Here is a 14,346-nt window from a genome sequence, read left to right on the forward strand (position 1 = left end):
CTCGGAAAGTGGTCATATACCCATGCCTAACAAATTATATATAACCATAAAAACTATATACATAAAACGAATGAAAAAAATGATAGATATAACAAAACCTAAACTATATAAATTACCTGAAAAATACCAACATTCCCAGCAAGGTCAGTGACTCCAACCCTCGAAGCTTTTCGAAAAGAATCAAGTAAATAAGCGACAGTGCCCCAAGCATACTTTTTGGTGTCCTAGAGATTTTTTAACCATTGTAGATAGTGCACATTTACTCGGTTCCCCGATTTATCAGGAAAGAATATGGTACCAAGGGAATGCAATAGGTATGCGGTGGTTGTACGACGAGCTCTTGTTTCATATATCACCTCGTTATGTTCTACTTACTTTTGTGTTCCTCCAAACATTGTTTTCAGATTCTTCAACATTATCTTCTTGATAGGTATAGATGGAGCTTCTCTTGGTTCATCTGGTTTATCTCCACCATCTCACTTAAACTGTTTCTCCGCCTCAGCTCTCTCCCATCCAAGTGTGTCTTTTACAAGGACATAAAGCTCTTCCCAACTCATATTGTCGTCAAAACCTTCATAAAAAGATTTTCCCTCAATGGCTAAGTCCAAGATTTGCTTCATATCATCCGACGTTATTGTCATCTCACCGAATGGGAGATGAAAAGTATCGGTTTCTAACCAATATCGCTCTCTAAAAGCAGTGGCAACACTGGAATCAAACTCATGCTGATGGTTGGGAATTCCATTACCTAGACCTGTATCCACTACAAGATCACGAACCGTTTTACATTCTTCACCTAACGGCCAATAACCACCCTTTTTATGTTTCAATTTCTTTATCGCAACTTCATGATCCTACAAAGAATGTATAAACAAAAAAATTGTTAAATTCCTAAATTATACCAAATAATATCAAGTTGAAAAAAATCATGCAAAATAAGTAAAATTTTGAGATTATTACCTTGCTTTGGCAAACTTTAGCAGCCCGTGAATATGGATAACCAAATAAGACCGTAGATTTATCGGGCGCCTCACCCCAAAGTCTACCATTCTTCTTCGAAGGCAACAAATCATCGCCTTTAGGAATATGCTTGCCTTTTGGTGAAGGTTTATTCTTCGGCTTATTTTCCTTCACTTGAGGTTGAGGTGTAGCTTTAGGTGAAGAAACAACAACTTGTTTCCCCTTTCCTTGAACAACAACTTCTTCTTGTCATTGTTGATTTGATGTATCTCTAATCACGAGTGTACCTCCCAATATCACCGCTAGTTGAAATTGATCCCCTTCAATTTCTATATCTTGAAAAATATAATCTTTAATTTCAGGACATGTTAGGCTACTTCCTTGAATCATATCATTCTTCTTGTTAGCATCCTTAGGGAAACCTCTATAATCGACCCCACAATGAATTTCATGACGACGTGTAGAAGTATCTTTTGGTGTTAAGTTATTTCCTCTATTTTTTTAGGCTTTGCTCTATCACAATTCCTGCATGTTACAAGCTTATAGAATTAGTTTGAAATAAATTTAGAGGTTTCAGGACTATTTACGTCTGAAACAAACACTTCAAAAACCCAGACGTACACAATTACGTCTAGAAAAAAACTTCACGAACTTGGACGTATCAAATTACGCCTGGGAAAACAAGTCACAAACCTAGACGTTTTCCAATCTGAGCTTTCCTCTCAAAAGATACAGGAAAAATACGTCCAGTTAGCCTATAAGATAAACCTAGACGTTGCAAATTACGTCCGGGAAAAACAATTAACGAACCTGGGCATACTAGCTTAAGTCTGGAAAATAGCTTCAAAAAACCGAGACATATTCCAACATACAATTTAAGGGAACTAAGAGAACCAGGAAGTCTAGGTTAGCATGTAAAATAAATCTAGACGTAAATTCAATTCTACGATTGAAACGAAGGGAAACCAGACGTAAACTAACATGCAACGGTTTGAATTAATCAAAACCTGGACGTAAGTTCTTCAAAAACTAAAATTACTAACTAAATAAAACCTAATTTTACTCCGATTTCATTCAATCTTCCTATTTTAAGCACAAAAACGAGTAAACAAAGATGAGTTTGTTCGATTATTACCTAACATACACCATGGGTTGTTGTTGAGGAGTTTGAAATTGCGATTCTTGAGATGCTTGAACCAGTTGTTGAGGATGAAGATTTGGGTCTAGTGGTTGATTGAGAGGCTGATTCCCATCACTGGAATCAGTTTGCTTCTTCCTCATCTTTAGCAGAGATTTCAATCCGATGATGTTGAGTTTTCGAATCGCCGATTAATCGAAAACGATGAAGTGAATTGAAGTTGAATTGAAATTGACTATGGAGGAGAGGAAGAGAAGAAAGATGAAGGAGGGAAGAGGAGCAATTTTTTTTCTAGGATTAAATTAGAAAATATTAGGTTTTTATGTTTTTATTTTAGTTAAAGGATATTCTAGACATTTTATATCTAAGTAAAGGATATCCCATAACCACTTTTTTGGACACTAAGAATCCAAGTGAAGCCCCTCTAAAGGAGTGTGACGCCCCAATAATAACCTTCATAAGAAATAAACCTAGCTAACCAACCTACCACCAACATTTTCACGAATTAATTGACCATATGAAGAACCACTATTCACTATTGTTCTTCGTTTTTCCTCATTCGGTGAGAATAGTAAGTCAAATCACCACCCAAGTTGAGCGCTTCCTTATAATTGACACGGCTAATCTGGATATGTACGGGCGAGGGTACATAGCACTGGCATTTCGTTTCCATCTCCTGTGTTAACATGTACATAACATGATTGTGAAGTATAAACTGTCTCATAACCAGCATTCCTTCGATAATCATTCTTTGATCATAAAGTAAACAACCTACTGAATGTCACACAAACTCTAAGAGAAGAAGCACTATTCCATATTGAGTACAAATTTCGGTCAATGAGTAAGAGTAGTTACGACTCTCAACTTTCTTTATAAGACTCCTACTTACAGGCCTTATTCACAGTCACAGGCTCAAAAATTCACAGTATTGGGACTCTTTAGAAAAGCCCACCAAAATAAGGCTCAATTTCACAACATCCATAAACTTTGTGTTTCTGTAGCTAAATATTCTCAAGTGAACGAACTCGATTTTAGAATTTGACTCCTTTAGGGATTCGTATAAGGAAGCCGTCCAAAAATAGAATACGGTGGGAGTATTCTAGAAGCCGTTCAAATATAGAATACAATCCCACCGTCATATGAGTTTCCTTTTCCGCCTATAACCACAAAACCCAAAGCCTATAAAAAGCACACTTCGGCCTTTGGAACAACCACACACCAATATCTCTCTCAAGTTCTACGAAACCATTCTTCAACAAAACAAGTATTATCTCGTTCAATCTTAGCAATGGCAGTTATCTCTGATTTTCAAGAAGACGAAAAGAGCATTGATCATCAAGAAGAGATCGTGCAGAATAGCAAACCCTCATCTTCAACTTCTTCTGAGAAAGAAGAATTAGCTTCTTCTGATGATAAGCCAGAGAAAGAAGATTCTAAACCTAAGAAAGAAGACATCGTGCAGAAGAAGGAACCCTCGTCTTCAACTTCTTCGTCTTCTGATGATAAACCTAAGAAAGAAGAATCCAGCAAGAGAGTTCCAAATAAGGGCAATGGTTTAGATATGGAAACCTATTCATGGGGCCAATCTCTACCAGAGGTCACTATTAGTATTCCTGTCCCCGCAGGAACTAAATCAAAATCTGTTAGCTGTGAAATCAAAAAGAACCATATCAAGGTTGGATTGAAAGGACAGCCTTCTATTATAGATGCTGATTTCTGCCAATCTGTCAAGGTCGATGATTGTTTCTGGAGCATAGAGGATAACAAAGTTATATCTATTATTTTGACTAAGCAGAATAAAAAAGACTGGTGGAAATATCTTGTGCAAGGTGATCCTGAAATTGATACTCAAAAAGCTGAACCTGAAACAACCCAGCTGTCTGACTTGGATCCTGAAACTCGGTCAGTTGTCGAGAAGATGATGTTTGATCAGCGTCAGAAGCAGATGGGTCTACCAACAAGCGAGGAAACGAAGCAGCAAGAGATGTTGAAGATGTTTCAGTCTCAAAATCCAAATATTGATTTCTCCGGAATGAATAATAATCCAAATATGGATTTCTCCGGAATGAAAAATTTGGATTTCTCCAAGATGAAACATAATCCAAATATGGAACTCCCCGGAATGAAAACTTCTCAGAGAGGCCGCAAGAACTAAGATGTGTGTTAGTTCGTGGAGTCGCAATCTATTTTTTATTTCTTGGTTTACTCTTTTTTCTTTTTGTTTTGTGTTAAGTTATTATTTAGGCTATGGACTTAAAATTATGAAATTCTAGTTTATTGTTCTACATATTGTCCACATTAATATTCATCTTAATTAGTATGAATTTTGTTTAGTACATTCTTCTGATTTGTTAATTGAGAGTAATTACAAATTTATATTCTGAATTAAAAATTATAGGTAAGAAAGTCACTAGTGCAAGTGTAGGCTTTAGCCCGCTCTAATATAATGCTCTATCATCTAGCATGGGCAACGATGTACAAATAGCCTAGCTGACTCATCACAAATTTCGTCTAACTGTTACCTAAAATGACTAATTTAGGTAACGGCGCGGTTAAATGACTCATCACAAATAGCCTGCTCTTATACCATGTTAGAATACGGGCATCCAACTTAAAACCAATTGGTGATGAGTGGAGAGGCCTTAACCTTAAGTATTATAAACCACAGGATCTTAGATAAGAAGAACCCAGACAATGTAGGATTATCAAAACTCCAGAATTATAACCTTAAGAATTAATAGTCTCAACCAATGTAGTTAATATCAGATATCGATTTATCTCGGCCGGGACCGATACACTGGTACGACTTTATATCAGGGATATTATCGTTGAAATATCGGTATAATATCGGTTCAAAATTTTAAGACTATAATTTTATAACAAACATTTTCTGTTAAGATATAATAGATAACATTAATTTTATCACAAATACAAAAGAGTAACTTCAATAACTTTAAAGTTCACTACCTAAAAAATGATTATCAAACAAGTTCAAACTAGAAACAGGAGAGTAACCTCAACAACTTTAAAGTTTACTACCTAAACTGGTAAATTAAACAAGGATATTACAATTTTAATCAAAATCATACCAGTCATTATAGATATCGGCCAATATTATCAGAAAATACCCTTAATCTTTACCTAAAATGACTAATTTACCAATACCGGATTATCGTAAAAATTTCGTATCGCGTCATATCGACCGATATTATCGGGAAGATATCGTATCGTCGATATACTGCTTCTCATATCGCTGGCCGATATTGACTACATTAGTCTCAACACTCCTCATATTCTAATACCATTCTTAGAATATGGTCATCCAATTCAAAACCAACTGGCTATGGGTGGAGAGGTCATAAGGATTATAAATTACATGATTTTAGATAACCCGGACAATGTGGAACTAATAATCTCAACACTGCTCTGTCTATTTATAAGATAGCATGTTTGTATAACTAACATACAATGTTAGCACTCCTCTCAAACAAACCAACTACTTTCTGAAGTTCTGTATTATCAAACCAATCCATAATATAAAACATGAAAAATAAATTAGTTGATTTTCAGAAAATTATAAAGGCACTGAAAATGAAAAAACTCCCGGATTACTTCTTGTTATATCGTCAAGAAACGCAAACGTTCTATATTCCTCCAAGAATCTTGTATTTTCTTCAGCGGTTGCTGTCGTCGCCAAAGTTCTCAAAGAAATAAAATTTTCAACATGACTAGAAATGTAACAGTCATATTCTAAATGCCTTTCCCTGTCATAACACCACCAGGTTGAGCCTTCTGGAAATCTTACTTCCTTTGATTCTCTTGAATGCACGTTGTATAACAGGATAACATCACCATTTCTTTGCTGTTGAACCTCCAATACAGAATCACCTGGTCAGGAGAAGTCACAATAACTGCTCTAGAAATAGCAACACGTTTGTATAACTTAGTTTTTCTTTTTAATGTAACATTGTCTAACTCTCTTGGAAGGACGAACTTAATAATTTCCTTAACCCAAACGTGAGTAACTGTGTCTTTCAATATATGTAGTACAACCTTGCCGCCATAAGAACCAGATTTTTCATTCTTGAGTAACATAAAGATCTTTTGTACTTCGATCCGATGGAGAATAGCAACCATTATTATAGTTCGAAATAAATTCATCATCACCTGGAAATTTGATTATTTGAAACTTCTCCGCATGGAGATCGAATGATACCAAAGCTAAACGTTTATATAATTCTTTTTCTGATCCATCTTTTACCATCTCGTAAAAGACACTTCCATTACAAGAGATTGGTGGTACACTTCTTTTACTAGGAGAATGAAAACAATTCTCTGGAAGCTGATTCGGCCATGGGTTATTAATCTTTCTCAATGGTTCAGTACTACCTAGTGTAAAGATGAAATATTCATATCAATTCTTCTTAATATAAAGGAGAATGATTTTACTTACGTGGCGGAACCACAACAGCCCTGATATGTTCTCCGAAAAGATTCGATTTTTGCTAACGGAATCTGATGTTTCTTAACGAAAAGGCACTAAATCGGTAAGTTTGTTTTAATTATACGAGAAGATACGTCTTTTGACCGAAAAAACTTTACCTAGCAACTGATTTTGAATGATTTTCCCGTACACGCCTTTTAAGCTTTGCAGACATGACTCTTCACCCTGTAGTTGTATAAATAATGTCGGCCTGGGCCGTTTGATCACATTCATTCATACAATATATCTGTGTTCAATCTGTTCTCACGATTTCGAACATCTTGCAGTTCTGAATTCTCTTGACCTCTTTTTATTACAATTCAAGGATTATACAATTTTGGTTGAACATATTCATGAAAATCCATACTTCGGTAAGTAGAATTCACGTTTTGGCTTTATCTTTGGTTTAACTTTGGTAAAAGGGTTTAGGAATTTCATATTATTGAAGGTCATAATCCATACTTCGGTAAGTAGAATTCACGTTTTGACTTTATCTTTGGTTTAACTTTGGTAAAAGGGTTTAGGAATTTCATATTATTGAAGGTCAGAAATGTCGTATATTAAAAATTCAGTTCTTCCTCGCTGCATCTGGATGGTTTTTCCATAGTGTAAGAATGCAGGTCTTTCAGTACCATATCTACTATTATCTACGGCTATCTCTCGAAATCGTCTATTTAATGACAACAAATTTAGGCAGAGACAACAAGTTTATTGCACCTCCGTAATCAAGTTCTTAGATCCGATACATGTGCGCTTCTGCAGTAAGAGTTTTAACTTTTAATCCTACCATTTTTTCTTTTTTGTTTTTGTTTTGAAACTGCCCGCGGGTTAATCCGACCATGTTGCATCCTATTATACGAGTAAGTTATAAGTATCTTATTCCCAATCCCCCCATCTTATATCTCGAAACGTATGCTTTGGCTTAGTAGCATATGCTTTATGAAGGGAAAACCATGAAGCCTGTAGTTTTGGTAAGCAATTAGGGTTGCTTAATGGTAATGTTTTCTCATATTCTTTTGATTTCATCCGTTCGGGTGGATGTAGTAGTTAGAGTCTCCAATGGCAAGTACTGCCATTGCAAACGACTAAAAGCCGACTTGCAAAGAGTGTCAGAGTGATTGCATTCTGATGCCAGTTTCTGCGACATGGATTTGGAGAGGATGAACCTTCCCAAAAAGTGGTGTTCCCGATGTTCTCGAATTTTCTTTCTCGATTAGTTTCTTTGAATTACCGATTTCTATTTACACCATTTTGTTTTGATGTTAGCATGCTTCCCAGAAACTATTGCTATGGTTTTAGACCTTTTCTGTATTGCAAGCTTTTCCAAATTTTTGATTGCAGACTATTAATTGTTTGGTCATCATAATGATTTTAATTTTCGTAGATCGAATCTGGTGGTGAACTATTGAATTGTAAACGTCTACGTAGGAGATGGCATATTCATAAATTGAAATGACTTTCTATTGCTGATGACCGATGTTGTTAAAGTTGAAAATGAAGAAAACTTTCTAAGTGATCTCCATTTGCAGGCTTCAAATTATGAGGATCGTATTGGTTATTAAGAAATTATGAACCTTGACAGAGAAATCAATTTGATGGTTAAAAGGTCTCCCTTGGAGTCACACTTGGTTCGGATGTAGACATTGATTTCATCAAGTTCGAAGCTGCAATAAATTGTGAAAACCCACGACCAGCAGGTATATATGCTTATTTTGCTGCCTTTATTTTTATTTCTTTAAGCAAATTATGATTTTTGTGCGTAACGTATACTTCATGTCCCCTGTGTATATCAATGACTAGATTCCTCAAAAAAGATCGATGATTACAAAAGAAGGTTCATCAAGCATGTATATATGCGAGATTCAACTAGAGTCAGGAGTGGGTGACATATATATACATTTAAGAAACAATATATATCCATGCTCCTTAACGTCAATATGGAAGCTACACATGGACTAGATAAATGGGCTTTCGAAGAGAGTTAAGCGTAAGGACATGGTTGCACCGGAAGCACGGGCGTTTGCTAAGTTTTACAGTATCTGCTTGTATTGGAGGAAGAGGTTCCGGTGATTTATGTTTATGAAGTTCAGCTCGAACAGCATGTGCAGGGGAAGGGATTAGGAAAATTGTTAAGTCAGTTGGTTGAGTTCATTCGAGAATGGGATGAATGATGTTTTGTTAACTAGAAATGGAATGTGTTTGCAATGGATTCTTAGGTGAGTAAGTTAAGGTATGTTATAAGTTAAGGTATGTTATATCATCCGATTCACCTTTCCAGATGGGATTTGACACGGGCTACGATTTTTTTTATAAAGTTGTTGATCTCGAAGCAAAATAAAAATTTGTCAGAATTCTGTTGAGCACTGTGCAGTTTGGACTCACGGAAGATCAAGTACTTGATAAAAAAATTGAAGCTTTTTTTTTTCTTTTGTTTTTTTGGATCCGTTGTGCCCTCCATCTTATGAGCCAAAAACGGGAAGCAACTATGTAAAACTAGCCCGTGCATTTGCACGGGCATGAAAGACCTTGTTCATACTCATATTTTAGGATACACATCACCTTGTACTCGTTGCTAAGAGGTTGTATCCAATTCGAAATCCGTGGATACGTTCAAACGTACCTTTTTCAATTGAACTCGGGAGACAGTGACTAGCATCTCAACCCTACTAGGATTACGAATTTCAAGTGCGAAACAAACCCATTCATCAGGGGAGACCCCATTTCGATAACTACTCATAAAGTTCGAATAGCAAGTTAAACCATTGCAATACCCAATTATTTTGTTGTTTTGCCAATACCGAATTTCTTTTAGGTATGTAAAGAGCTTGGTACTGTGAGTATTATATTACCTTGCTCTTCGTTCCCTACAAAGTAGATTCTTGAACGATACCAACAATCATGTAGATCAAACAGGAGAATTGGCTTCTATTGAGATTCAACCATGTGAAATTTGTTAAATTGTTTTGGATCATTGTTGATTAAATAAAACCATAACTTAGACACACAACTGAATCTGATCAATGACTTGACAGGTAATTTATGTAGTATCTGTAGAAGTATGTCTTGAGGAATAGCATTAGCAACACTAGACTCAACCTTATCACTCATGTTCTTTTTTCTTTTGTACTTTCATTTACTGGAAGGTATTGTTCTTCGCTTTAAGAATTAAACATATCATTCATAACAGAAAAAATAAACAAATAATCAAAGACAAACCAACAACAATCTGCGCCCAAGTCCTCCTCGTGTACCAATTTGATCAGGTGCTGAGCAGAGTCGAAGCATACAGGTCTGTATGAAGTTTCAGATGATTAATCAGAAGATCGGTATACAAGACCGACTATAATTATAACAAAGAATTAATAAATGAAACAATGTTCAACGAAAAAAAAAAAGAAAAAATGGTGACAACTGCATCAAACAATTTTTTATTTATTTATCAAGGACTATATTTCTGTTTCAAAAAATGTAGTAACGCCATTGAATCATCAGTATGTAAGCAAATTAGGGAAAGAAAACAAAATAAAGAGAAAAGATTTTTGATAAGTAATACTTACGCAAATTGGATAACCACCAAGACAACAAAAAAAAAGCAGAAAGAACTTTCATGCCATGATCAACTCCTAATCATTTGATTAAATTAGAAGTTAATCATGGTTTGTGAAGATTCGTAGAATCGTAGTAGCTGGTTTGGTTTGTGCAGAATAGCTGGTTACATTTAAGAAAAAGGAAGTTGAACTGACTTAGTTTATTAATTTATTAGCGAATCGGTATTATTGGCAGCACGTCTCAATCACCCAAATGATTCCCCAAAGAATAGAACCATTTTTTTCAACGCCGGATTGGGGATATTTTTATTAACTAATTAATATCCCATTCAATAGTTTCTGCTAAAGGGTGATATTTGGATATGAAAATACTAAAATATTCTTTAATATTTTAATTTATTTTCTTTTTTTCGTCTTCTTCTCTACCAGCACCTGTCTTTGATTTCTGTTTTCTTCATTATCGGTTTCCTTGGCGATTAATCTATTATATAATTATGCCTCCTTGAAAGAAACATAATCATCGATTTTTTTCAAAGAATTCGTTTAGGTTAGAATCAAATATCGTAACTCAATTTTGTGTCGGCATTGTTTAGAGTTCGAATACCATGTCGGTATCTTGTGCTGGGATTTTTTTTAGTTTGAATACCATGCTCATATATTGTGTCGGCGTTGGTTTTTAGTTTGAATACTATGCCGATATCTAGTGATGGTATCGTTTTCTGTTTGAATACCATGCCGAAACCAAAATAGCTCAGAAAAAATTTGTCCCAAAACTTGCTTATGCGTGCATGGTCGATTCTCAAGTGTACCATGCCAATTTTAGGACAAAAACATACCGAAAATCTTGATCATGTGCCGGCATATCAAATTAAGCAATTTACCATGCCGTCATTATTACCGGCATGCTCAGTAACGAACTTTATGTGCCGACAGTGTACTTCCACTTTTAGAATTGGGGGATAATGTGTATCGACATGGTGACAGTACGATTACCATGCCGATTTGGTCTCTGTCGGCATGGTATTTATACTTTTACTATGCCGATAATGAGTTTTTCGGGCGCAACAATGGCGAATTCAATAAAAAAAGAATCAAATTTCAAAACATTAATACCTATATATGAGTAATTGGAGCACTTGTATGTTTATCTTGTTTACTTTCCTGGATTGGTTCTTCACCTAAACTTTTATGATCATAAATATCTTGATTTAGTGTCGTTGCATCAACAAATTCAATGATGATAATTTATTCTAATTATTATCAAACTAATCTATTAACTTAACTAACTATATTTATCCACTAAACATGATTATTGAGGGTAGATTAGGAATTATATAAACAAGCTTCCACCCGGTGCATACGCACCGGAATTCTGTAAAGCTTTGTGCCTAAAATTCCCAGAGACTAGTCCTACTTTACTAAGTTGAACTATAGCCTCGCATCCTTTGAGTCAGCATCCGTATTCCTGCAGTTACGATTTTATCATCGTTTGACGATGACTTTGGTATATCTTGCTGAAGAAGTGCCTCAGGAAGATCTCCCTTCGGCAATTCAATGGTGTAAAGTTTGAAACAAATAAATAAGTAAGATATCATCTACGTGGTGATGGACCCAAAACTTTACTTAAACGAAGATGATAACAATATCCTTTTTTCCAACCGACGCAGGTGATGTGCCGCCTGACATGACTGCACTCTTGAAACCGTTGTAAAGTTAAGCTACGATTTTTTTTTGGTTTTTACCAATCTCAATTTGGACTCATCTACCAATATTGCTAGAATAAACGACTTCCTTGAAATTTTGTAACGAGGCCTTCATTTGGTCGTTGTTGTGCGCTATAAGCTTCTGACTTTCCCCCCTCTGGTTGAGGTGAAGTTCATCTCTGTATGGTATCTTTGGGTTATATCCATCTTCATCTTCAACATAAGGAAACAATAATGGGTATTAAGTTACCTTAAAACTTGGACGAATTTTATTGATCCTATTTGAGCAGATCTCTTTTATTTGACCATGTATCTCTGCACGTTTTCTTGCTATTACCATCCCTGAGTTTAGAGCAGACGCCTTTGTTACATGTGAGTTATATTTGCCACCCATTCTTGTTTTTTTATACTGCACCCCCATTCTTGTTTCAGAATGCAATGACTATAAATCTATCTGACACCGTTTCAGTTTTTGTTGGCCGTTTTTTTGCCATTCTGAACCTTTGAGCAACAAGATTACTTTCATGCAGTAATTTGATAACACCGTTGATGAAATCCTTGATCCAACTGTTTTTCAATGTTTCATGCGCCAATTTTAATAAACTTTTTTTTTTTTGATGAGAAGAGAAGGATTTATTAAGAAGAAAAGAATGTACAAAGGTCTACCAAAGATAGACCAAACAACAAAGAAAACAAAAGAAAAACAGTGAAAAACTTAGTAGAACACAGACTCCCAATTGTTTACAGTGTAAGTAAAATTCGAATGTACCCTGTTGCCAGAAGCACTTGCCCATGACAACACAAGAGACTTGACATCTACTGCAATATGAGAGTCTGTCTTGAAACTATACCTCTTCTCAAAAATGCGACAGTTTCTTTCTTGCCAAAGAACCCAAATTATTTCTGGTGGTATTAGATTCCATACCGTTTTTCCATTGTGTGAAAGAAGATTGTAAGACCAAGTATGAGCTAGAGAATACACAGTCTCAGGAAACACCCAAGCCCAATCCTTTTTAGGCATGACAGCAATCCAAGTTTTGTAGGCAACTTTATAGTGAAGTAAAAGATGATCTTGTGACTCATTACTCTCACCACAGAGAATGCAAGAGCTGTAGACATTCATTCCTTTGCGATTGAGCATATCTAAAGAGTTTAATTAACCATGAACAGCACACCATAATAAAAAAGAGACCTTTGGCGGAACTCCATCATTCTGAATAAAGTGGTTAGGAAAGTTATCAACACCATCATTAATGATCAACCTGTGATATAAGGTTTTAACCGAAAAAAAACCTGAACTGTGAAGTTGCCAACGCCTAACATCATGATTAATATCTGTTACAGGTGGAATATTACCAATGATGCTTAGTAATCCTGCCAATTGATTCACTTCTACGGTATTCAAAACTCTCTTGAAATCAAAACACCAGTCGTCGTCAGAATTGATGTGGTCAGCAAGACTTCGAAACTGCAATCTGTCAAGCTTACAGAGAAGATTAAAATTATTTGCCAGAGTTGAATTACCTACCCACTTATCATACCATAATGAAACCTTAGCACCTGAGTGAATACATATATTAGAATTATTGTTGATCAAATCACTTGTAACTGCTATAGTCTTCCAACAAGAAACACCATGTGGTGTATGAACCATACCTGGAACCCAATGAGAATAACTGCAGCCATATTTCTCTACTATGAGCTTATACCACAAGCTATGTTTCTCCACCCCAAACCTCCAACTCCACTTAGCTAAAAGAGCCAAGTTCATCAGTTTCAAATTTAGCACTCCTAACCCACCTCTTTCTTTAACAGCATAAACCATGTCCCATTTTATCAAATGAGAACAACTGTTATTTCCCCAAAGAAAATTCCTCATTTTTTTCTCAAGTAACTTGATCACTGATGTAGGTGCCTTGAATAAGGAAAAGTAGTACATAGGAAGTGAAGTTAAGATACATTTCAAGAGAGCTAACTTACCACCTTTGGAAAGAGAAATTTGATTCCAAGTCGACAATCTTGCATCAAACTTCTCCAGAACAGGAACCCAAATTTCCTTAGAATTAGGCTTAGCACCCAGAGGCATACCTAAGTAAATGAAAGGCAAAGTGTCCACTGCACACCCTAACTCTGCAGCCCAAGAATTAATTTGAGGTACGTCTCCAACAGCTATCAAACGAGTTTTAGATTTGTTAACCTTCAAACCTGCAATATACTCAAAACAATGAAGAATTGAGAACAAATTTGTGAGTTCCTCTTTACTGTTGTCGACAAAGAAGATAGTGTCATCAGCATAGTGTAAATGATTAACCACAGAACCATTTTCTACCATAGAAAAACCATTGAATAAACCAGAGTTTGCAGCTCTATCGATATATCTAGAAAATCCCTCCATAGCAATACTGAATAATAATGGAGATAAGGGACATCCTTGCCTCACACCTCTTGAACTGTTAAAAAAGCCAAAAGGGGAACCATTGGTCAACACTGAAAAAGTAGCAGTTGAATAGCAAA

General features: G+C 35.7%; 1 protein-coding gene across 1 annotated transcript; it reads left to right on the forward strand.

Moving 5' to 3' along the window:
* The first annotated feature begins 3,331 nt into the window (after positions 1-3,331).
* LOC113292683 (protein BOBBER 2-like) lies at positions 3,332-4,265 on the forward strand. Its single transcript, XM_026541561.1, has one exon. It carries the CDS (start codon positions 3,387-3,389, stop codon positions 4,251-4,253), a length of 867 nt encoding a protein of 288 aa, XP_026397346.1. The 5' UTR covers positions 3,332-3,386; the 3' UTR covers positions 4,254-4,265.
* Positions 4,266-14,346: the final 10,081 nt, after the last annotated feature.

Source organism: Papaver somniferum, chromosome 7 (assembly GCF_003573695.1).
Source record: "Papaver somniferum cultivar HN1 chromosome 7, ASM357369v1, whole genome shotgun sequence".
Taxonomy (NCBI): Eukaryota; Viridiplantae; Streptophyta; class Magnoliopsida; order Ranunculales; family Papaveraceae; genus Papaver; species Papaver somniferum.

What these genes read in the sequence shown, in the direction of transcription:
- LOC113292683 (XM_026541561.1), top strand. Translation starts at nt 3,387, where the DNA reads ATGGCAGTTATCTCTGATTTTCAAGAAGACGAAAAGAGCATTGATCAT.